Source organism: Chrysochloris asiatica, unplaced genomic scaffold (genome assembly GCF_000296735.1).
Source record: "Chrysochloris asiatica unplaced genomic scaffold, ChrAsi1.0 scaffold00106, whole genome shotgun sequence".
Classification (NCBI taxonomy): domain Eukaryota; kingdom Metazoa; phylum Chordata; class Mammalia; order Afrosoricida; family Chrysochloridae; genus Chrysochloris; species Chrysochloris asiatica.
The window spans coordinates 8758337-8767396 of record NW_006408624.1 but is presented as its reverse complement, the minus strand read 5'-3'; the positions used below and the strand labels follow the sequence as shown (position 1 = coordinate 8767396).

Below are 9060 nucleotides of genomic sequence, written 5' to 3'. Positions count from 1 at the left end.
TTGAAATTGTAGTTGCCTTTGTGAGAGTGGGCATCAATCAGAGGTGATGAGATCAGGACCAAGGCCACTTTTTTTAAAAACAAAACAAAAAACCTTGTCATATGCTTAGTTGATTTTTTTTAAAGCTATATACATGTATTTTATATGTTGTTGTTGTTATGTGCCATAGAGTCGGTTCTGACCCATAGCGACCCTGTATAGGGTTTCCGAGGGTGTAAATCTTTACGGGAGTAGAAAGCCTCATCTTTCGCCCATGGAGCAGCTGGTAGTTTCGAACCGCTGACCTTAAGGTTCGCAGCCCGATTCGTAACCACTACGCTACATAGCTTTATTTTATTTTTAAATGTTTTAAGAAGAATGAAGAACATTAAAAAGTGTATAAGAATTGATTGTCCTTTGGAGGGCATTTGTTACCTTGGTGAATTCATCACCATTCTGGATCTAGACATCAACTCACAAAACAGAGTTGTTAGTTCTAAAAGCAGCAACATCTTTGTGGAGCAGACACATATTAAACAGGCTCATGAGACGGATATTTCAAATCAGATGCCAATTCATTAATTTATAAAGGGAAACAAGGCTTTGAAGCTGAGTGGATCTTGCTATTCGCTGATGAGTGCATTCTATCCCTGTGGGCAGATCAACAGGGGGAATAGAATGGTTTTCAGCAAATTGCTTGGTAATCCAGTACATGAGCGCTGTGGGTAGTGGGGCAAATTGAGCAGTTCCAATGACTAATGCTTTCATCCCCACTGTTCCTAGCCCAACAATTTTATCCCCAGACAGTTCCAGGATGGACACTATTGGTGAATGCTTTGGCAACCCTCCTTGGCCTCTGTCCCTTGCTTCCTGACTGACACCTCCTTTCTTTAGCTGCATTAACACTTTCAATCAAAAAAATACTTTATAGTCTAAATTGAGCATGATGGTTATTCTGCCTCCATCATGTAGGGTGGTATGTCTCTACCGTAAGGCATTAGAGATTTGTGTTCAGTCAAACAGGTAACACATTTGCAATGTACGCATGATGTGCTGGGTTCTGTTCTAAACCCTGAGGTTACAGTAGTGAACAAGACTGACTTTTATCCCTTCTCTCATGAACTTTATAGTCTGGTGAGGAAGACAGATATTAAATAATTTAAATAACTGAAAGTGTGCAAAATAAAGATAATTATATATTTTTTCCTAGGTTTTGACTGGGGGAGGGTACCTCCTAGTTATTCTGAGATATCACCTATAGCAATAAAACTAAAGCAGGGTGGTGCTGATTGAGGGCTTTAGTCTAGCAAGAAGTAGTCCCATTTTCCAAGCATAGAATCCCAGCCTCCTGTTAAATACCCAATACTCTTTCAATAAAGTGATTTTCTGCTCCAATTTATCTAGGGCTGGTTTCTGTAAGCAAAAGCTCTGCCAAAACAATTTCAGGCATCTGTAGATCAGAGGCTCATTCAACCACCAAAAGGCAGTTCCAATCCCTCTGCTTTAGGGCTGGGACCAAAACTGGAACTTTTCCGATCTGTGCCTTGGGTTTAGCACAAAGCAGGGGATCACAGGGAGTCTCAATAATATTAGGTTGACTGAATCATTCGCAAGCCAATTAACAAATATCTGCCAGAAGCTGTTCCTAGGTGCTGAGAATACAAAGCAAGAAAGAGTTACTTCCTGCCTTCAAGGACTTGGGCCTTAGATCCAACAAGTCCAAAACTAAGGGTATCAGCATCCCTGCACGTTCTCCCAAATGTATATCAACACATATTTTGTGTCTGTGTTCCATTAAACTACTTGCATTTCTCATTTCCCTCTGCTGGAATGCCAATAGTGAGTAATTTGGTTTTCTTAGTTAAACCACTGGAGTGGGAGGGAAAGAGAGAGACAATCAGGCCAGGAAGATAGGAGCTGGGGTCCAGGTGTGGCGCTGTAGGATAAGCACTGAACCGGAAGGTCAACTTTAGCCACAAGGTCAGTTCAAACTCACTAGCCGCTCCTTAGAAACGCTGTACAAGGTTGTTAAGCGCTCGCTGTACAAGGTTGTTAAGCGCTGGAATCAACTCGACAGCACTTAACAAGACAGGAGCTAGCCGTTGAACTCAAGTTGAAGCATCTAAATGTAATGGTCGCTGTTCCAAATTACTCTCCTCTATCTCAGACTGTCTTTGTAGTGTAGTAGCTTTTCCTCTTTCACTAATGGTAGTTTGCATAGAAGATGGCACAAAGGGCTGATACTCCGAATGTTCTTGGTCTTGGCCTGAAATGCAAATCTAATAGTGTTCCCAATTTACAGATGTGCAAAGCAAGGCTTCAAATGACTTAGCTCCATAATTAGCAATACCTTGGATGAAATTTCCAGATTCCAAATTCCCATTCCCTTTCACCTACTAGAAGAGTGTTTTGTGTGGGCTAGGGAAGGAGGAAGGTTTAAGTCCTGGAATGGGGGGGGGGGTTACCCCTCTCCATTAGGAGTAATCTCCTAATGCGGTTTGTCTCTCCTAGCCTAGTTACCCTTCTCGGAATGCTCTATTTTAAAGCCTCACAACAACTCTGTGAGGTACGTATTATCATCCTTTCATTTTATATATGAAACTGAGCCTCAGCGAGATTAAGTTTTCGGATCCAAAGCCCGGAACCGACCGTCACTATTTCGCTTGCCTGCGGTCCAGGTTTGGTCCACAGCGCGAAAGAAACCCGGTGTTGAAGCGGTTGTCGGCACTCAGCCGGCATTTAAGGCTGAGGATCGCCAGGTGGCGGTAGTGAAGGTGTAACCGCCCTGCTGCGGGCTAGTCGCGGGCTAGTCGCACCTGAACCGAACGGGGCGCGCCCCGAGCGGGGTGGGGAGCAGCCCTATTCCTCAACCCATAATAGGCTAGGGGCTTTATTTTAGCCTGATGGGGACCGCTGGGGCTTCGTTAAAGAACCACGCTTCCACTAGGCGACCGCCGGGATACGTTAGCTAGCCGCCTGATTTGTGCTTCCCAGTTAGCAATGAATTTGGGGGTGCAGGGGCATGTTGAGCGAGGCTAGGAGGGGTGTGGCTGGGACACCGCCACCGCCACCCCCACCTGTCGGCTGTAGGGAGGGGCGGGGTAATGGGCGGGGCTTGTTCGGTAGGGCCCGCCTCCTGCCCCCCCTCCAAGCCCCCCCTCCTTGAGGACGACCAGATATAAGGCGGCCGGGAAACAATGCTCCTGAGCTCTAGCTCCCGCGCTGATCCTGAGAGTATCCTGGCTGCCGTGCGCGAGGCGCGTGCTCTAGAGTGAGGGGCACGCGCTACTCGGTGGCGCGCTTGTACTGTGTGCTGACTGCTGGGCAGCCCCTAGCCGACGGGGAGTCGCTTCGCTCCTAGTGGCTGGCGGTTGAAGCGAGGTGAGGCGGCGGGCGGCCGGGAGACGGGTCCGGGGCGGGGTGGGAGACTGGCTGCGTTCTGGACACAGTGCGCCCCCGCCCGGCCCGGTCGGGCCCTGGGAGCTGCGCTCCGGGCGGCGCTGGCAAAGTTTGCTTTGAACTCGTTCCCCAAAGCCTGCTCCGCCGCTTTGAGAGGCTTCCCTGGGCGCGCTGACCCGGGATCTGGCTTCTCGAGACACCAGGGTAGGGCGCGGGCTACAAGCTGGTGGGGCTGGGGCAGGACGGGAGTCCAGCGCCCAGCCGTGCGGAGGGAGCTGGGGTCGTCCCCCAGCCCCGTCCCGCACCCTGTTTAGCACATTTCCCTCTTCTCTCCCGCAGGAGAGCGGACATGGACTTGGACTCGTACCAGCACTATTTCTACGACTATGACTGCGGGGAGGATTTCTACCGCTCTACGGCACCCAGCGAGGACATCTGGAAGAAATTCGAGCTGGTGCCATCGCCCCCCATGTCGCCGCTCTGGGGCTTGGATCCCAGCGCTGGGGACCCGGCCCTTGGGATTAATTCCCTGGATCCGTGGCCCGGAGGAGGAACTGGAGATGAGGCGGAATCCCGGGGCCACTCGAAAGGTTGGGGCAGGAACTACGCTTCCATCATCCGCCGTGACTGCATGTGGAGTGGTTTCTCCGCCAGGGAACGCCTGGAGAAAGCGGTGAGCGACAGACTGGCCGCTAGCGCGTCCCGCGGAAACCCATCCAGGGCGCCGGCTGCCCCGGACTGCGCTCCCAGCCTTGAAGCCGCAGTCAACCCGGCGCCCGCCCCATCATGTCCGCAGAGCGAGCCCAAGACTCAGGCCTGCTCAGGGTCTGAGAGCCCTAGCGACTCTGGTAAGGATCACCTTGGGTCACTTAAGAGGGTGGGAACCCATGGGGGGCCAAAGTTCTACCACTCTCTGAGGTCAAGCAGGCACTAGGCTTTGGCAAGCCCTTCACCCACCTCCCCCTCTCTAGCTGGAACTGCTGGTGTAGCCCCCAGCAGTGTCTGTCTGGCACGTGGGTGTGTTGGTAAACAGTTTGGATAAGTGGCATGGAGTCAGCGTCCTTTTGATGATGGTAAGAGCCCCAGGGGACAAGGGAGAAAGGGATGGCACTTGCAGAGGACTATCACTGGGGTTGGACTGGAGGCGATTTCTGTCCTGGGGAGACTGGAACTGGGGTCCCTTAAGGGTCACTAAACTTGAAGCAATTTATGGCTTCCTCTTTCTCTGAGAAACGCTGACTCCCCTAGGGAGAAAGGAAGCTGAGGAACCTTTTTTGCAAAGCTGAAACCTTTAAAAAATTCAGATCTCTAGCCCACTTTATTATTAAAATGTTTATAATGCCCTTCCATTGCCATGCCCACCTCTTAACCGCTGTGCATCCTCATAGGACTGGTAGGGGAGAATGAGCGCTCCTCATTAACAGATGGAAAAACTGAGGCTTAGAGATAGCAATCACTAGACCTGAGCTCCAACTTCCTGCCATCTTTACAGCATTCTTTCCCCAATCCCAACCAGGCACCTTGATTTTTAGATAGCCTTGTTGCTTTAGCCTGAGGGTAAAAGGTATTCCAACTCTCCTCACTCATTCCAGAGCTTTATTTGCTTGCTGGCCTTTAACAAATGTTCTCTAGCCTACTTTGGGGCCATGCTCTGAGCTAGTTGCTGAGGCCATGGTCATGGAGTCCCAGCCCCCTGTCCTTCATGCAAATATAGACCTCTCTGAGGGCAAACTGCACCAGACTACATCTTTCTTTGCCCAACCTCTTATACCCATGAGAAAGGATACTTTTATTGGGAGCTGACTGAGGCTGGCATCAGGTAAACCAGGACAGTGAAAACTCACTGTAGCTTTTAAGAATAACTTTAGAATGGCCATTTGAGAGGGTACGGAGGAATGAGCTTGGGAATTGTCCAACATTTGAGGGAAAAAATAATAAACAGAAAAATTAGAATTATATATCTGGAGGGGGAAGTCCACTGTATTGTTGTTTTTAACCCTCTTGCTTTCTACACCAAAGGCTAGTGTTTGTTTAATGGCTTGAATAGGAATCCTTAATGTCAAGAGTCCAATAAAGATGTATCTCTACCAAGGCTGATGGACTGGTAGAGTGGAAACAGCATTGTTTGGGGAGTTTACAGGTGTTCGTTCAAGATTCAAAACATTACTAAAGTGATGCCAAGGCTTAGCTCTAGTCACTTTCTCTGGCTGAGCCTCAGTGTCTCCTTTTTTATGTGAGAGGGTTGTCCTGCTGAAGTGATTTCCTTATCTGAGCAGAGTTAGATATTACTTTGAGAAGGAGAATGGTGTGTTAAATGACTTCTTCCTCCACCATAAGCTTTAACACGGAAATATGAAAGGTTTGGGATGTGGGGAAGCCTCCTGAATCATTTTCTGACTTGCCCTTTAACCTGAACCTGTTTGCTGGCTCCTGGTTCACTCACAGGCCACATGGCCAAGAACAAAATGCAACAGATTGCAAACAATGAGGGGGGTGGGGAGAGTGACTGACAGTCCAGCTCAGCCAATCGGAGTTAGGGGCTGGTTAAAACAGCATTCCAAACACAGCTTAGCCAGCCAATGGCAGGCTTTGGGGCCAGGAGGGCTGAATGGTCAGGTTTTATTAATGGAGAAATAATGCGATTGTCCACACAATGGAAGCCTTCGTGACAAAGGGGCTTTAGCATCCTGATATGCAAAAGAGGCTAAGAACTGAGCTCTTCTGTTGTCAGGCTGAACTGCATTAAGGTGGCCTTCTATGTGGGGCCTGCAGAATGTGTGGAGCAGGAATGTTTTCTCCCATTTGGTTGGGGCCAGGAAATGGTGGGGGCAGATCCAGGTGTCTCTGCAGGTCCTCTGGTGCTTTGGTCCTTGTAGCAGGACATTCTCCTGCTGCTCAGTTTCTGCTTGTGGCACAAGTAGCTTAGAATTAATTGCTTGTATCTTTGTGACGTTCCAATAGCGTTCACAGACCTGTGATTACCAATCTAACCCTCTCTGGTCCAGGGAAGGGGGTGGGGCAGTCGACCTATAAATGATGGATGAATTTAGAAATCCATTGAACCCAGGAGCAAAATACTCCTAAGGGAAACCCTGTCCCTCCCCTCTGTGGGTGAGCCGGGATGCGTTGTAGCCCTCCCTTCTCTGAATCTTCAGCTGAAAGGGATGGCAGAATAGAGAGGTGGGGGAATAATAGGATTTATAACTTGTGAAAAGTAACAATTCCCCAAGTGCAGGCTGTGCTGGGCAGGAACAAAGGGCAGCTCTGCCCACAGACCCTTCATTTACAATTCTGATGGGGCATGAAAGAGCCCGACTGGGGAAGATCTTTATAGCTAAACTTTGTCCCAGGCCGGTAGCTCTTTTCTCTCCATCCCCTCAGTGGGGGAGGGTAGATCCTGTGCAGACTGGGGGCTGTTGGCTTGCATTTGCCTTTTGTTCTTATCTAAGCCTTGCTGTGCAAAAGGAAATTAGAGAATACTTTCCTTCTTGCTTATTTCCCTTCCTTTCCTTTACACTGCTCTTACCCGATTGCAAATATATCAACCTAGCATTTCCTCACTTCAATGTATTTATATCTAAATTGGGAAAAAGTCACCTGCCTTCCCAAGCTCCTGCACAGAAAGTGAAAGCTGTATGCATTTCTCACAGGATGTATTGCTCTCTCTCTTTTTGGACAGAGGGGGATGAAATAGATGTGGTGACAGTGGAGAAGAGGCAGTCCCTAGAAGTCCGGAAGCCAGTCACCATCACAGTGCGAGCAGACCCTCTGGATCCCTGCATGAAGCACTTCCACATTTCCATTCATCAGCAACAGCACAACTATGCTGCCCGTTTCCCTCCAGAAAGCTGCTCCCAAGAAGGGGCTTCAGAGAAGAAGCCCCAAGAAGAGTCTCTGGAAAGAGATGCTCCCGAGGAAAAAGAAGATCAGGTGCAAGAAGAGATTGTGAGCCCACCACCTGTATTACGTGAGGCTCCACCACCCTACCACCCCAAATCTGTCATTTCTGATTCTGAGGATATGACCAAGAGGAAGAATCACAACTTCCTGGAGCGCAAGAGGCGTAATGATCTCCGTTCACGGTTCTTGGCCCTGAGAGACCAGGTGCCTTCCCTGGCCAGCTGCTCCAAGGCCCCCAAAGTAGTGATCCTAAGCAAGGCCTTGGAATACTTGCAGAGTCTGGTGAGTACCGAGAAGAGGATGATCACGGAGAAAAGGCAGCTCCGATGCCAGCAACAGCAATTGCAGAAAAGAATCGCTTACCTCAGTGGCTATTAAGTGACCAAAAAAATCGGACTGCTCTCTGTCTTATGAAAACACAAGTTTATTTTGAATCCCTTCCCCTCTCCCTTAGTAATTTGCACATTTTGTTTACGGTGGGACAGTCTGGACAATAGATCCCAGAATGCATTGCAGCCAGCGCACACAATAAGGGCTTGCATTCTTGGAAACCTTGAAACCTGGCTCCCTCGCTCTCTTCCCTGACTGGTTGGAATGCTGTCTTCTCTGGCGCCTTTGGCTTCGCAGGCAGGCAGCTGACTGTGGAGCCTTGGGGTCTGCCTAGCTCACTAGCTCAGAAAAAAAAAACCTGACAGATGCTATGCAACAGGTGGTGGACGTTGTCGGGGGGCTCTGGCCTGCATGAAATCTCACACTCTGGGTGAGCTTAAGGCTGGGAAAAGATGCCCCCACTGATGTCTCTGGGGTGATGCTAGGACAGCTGGGCCTGGATGTTCTTCCCGAGGCTCCTTTTTCCAGGAGACACATGAGCTGTCTTAGATGGAGACAAGCTTGCAGACTTGATCAACATGGACCATTACCTCACTGTCAAGACACTTTATAGTAGCTGAGGGGTTGGTAAACCTTTTAGATAAATTGGTGTACATATAAACCTTTTATATATACGAAAAATGTTAGATGACGCCCCTCCTCCTTCCACTCTCAACGCTGCAACCTTGAGAACTTTGAAAGACTTGTTGTCTCAGAGCCCTCTGGGCCCTATCCTCTGAAGGAGGGGCCATATTGTCCTCATAAGGGACTTTTGGGGTTCAGTCTACCTTTTTTTATGCAATGGACTCTACAGCACCTCTTTCCATAGGTCAGAAAGATTTCCCCAAGATATAGTGAAGTTGGTCCTAGCCTGGGGCCCATTAGCTTCTTCCCTGCCCAGGTATTTTCCAAGAAGTCCTTGAGGCTCCTGTTGGAATCTTTTCTTTAGGCAGGTATAAGGCATCTCAGAAGGGAGACTGCCTCTTTTCCACCTCCCTTTCATTTCAATTCCTGATCGATAAGTTTGAAGTTCTATGGAACCATGCAAAGCTAACCTCATGGAACCACATCCAAGGACTGGGTTGACTCTGCAGTCACCCTTGGTCCCCTACCAGTTGGATTCCTTTCCCAGAATCTGCGCCTTACTGTAGTTCTGGGGAGAGCCATTGGGACTCACCTGGTGGAGCCAGTACTACAGAAGATAGACTTGCTTTTTGGTGGGGTTTAAAAGAGCCTCCAGTAGCTCTGCTTAGTCTAACTCTGAGAGATTTTGCCTAGCTACACTCTGCAGCTCCAGCATGGGAAAAGCACCCAACCCAATAGGTATCATCCAGGCAACCTCAGGAGTCCCCAGGTCCAGTCTGGAAGAAGAAGCAGCCCCTCTAGAACTCTGCCCAGTGCAGCAGGTGCCTG

General features: G+C 49.2%; 1 protein-coding gene across 1 annotated transcript; it reads left to right on the top strand.

The window, feature by feature from the left end:
• The first annotated feature begins 3291 nt into the window (after positions 1-3291).
• On the top strand, positions 3292-8132 carry MYCL (v-myc avian myelocytomatosis viral oncogene lung carcinoma derived homolog). The gene is made up of 3 exons (XM_006867580.1): positions 3292-3361; positions 3720-4226; positions 7058-8132. Exons 2-3 carry the CDS (start codon positions 3728-3730, stop codon positions 7654-7656), a joined length of 1098 nt encoding a protein of 365 aa, XP_006867642.1. The 5' UTR covers positions 3292-3361; positions 3720-3727; the 3' UTR covers positions 7657-8132.
• Positions 8133-9060: the final 928 nt, after the last annotated feature.

Excerpts from the sequence above, each read along its gene's own strand:
- MYCL (XM_006867580.1), top strand. The coding sequence starts at position 3,728 with ATGGACTTGGACTCGTACCAGCACTATTTCTACGACTATGACTGCGGG. Across the intron at positions 4,227-7,057 it reads TGAGAGCCCTAGCGACTCTG|AGGGGGATGAAATAGATGTG; the intron begins GTAAGGATCACC and ends CTTTTTGGACAG.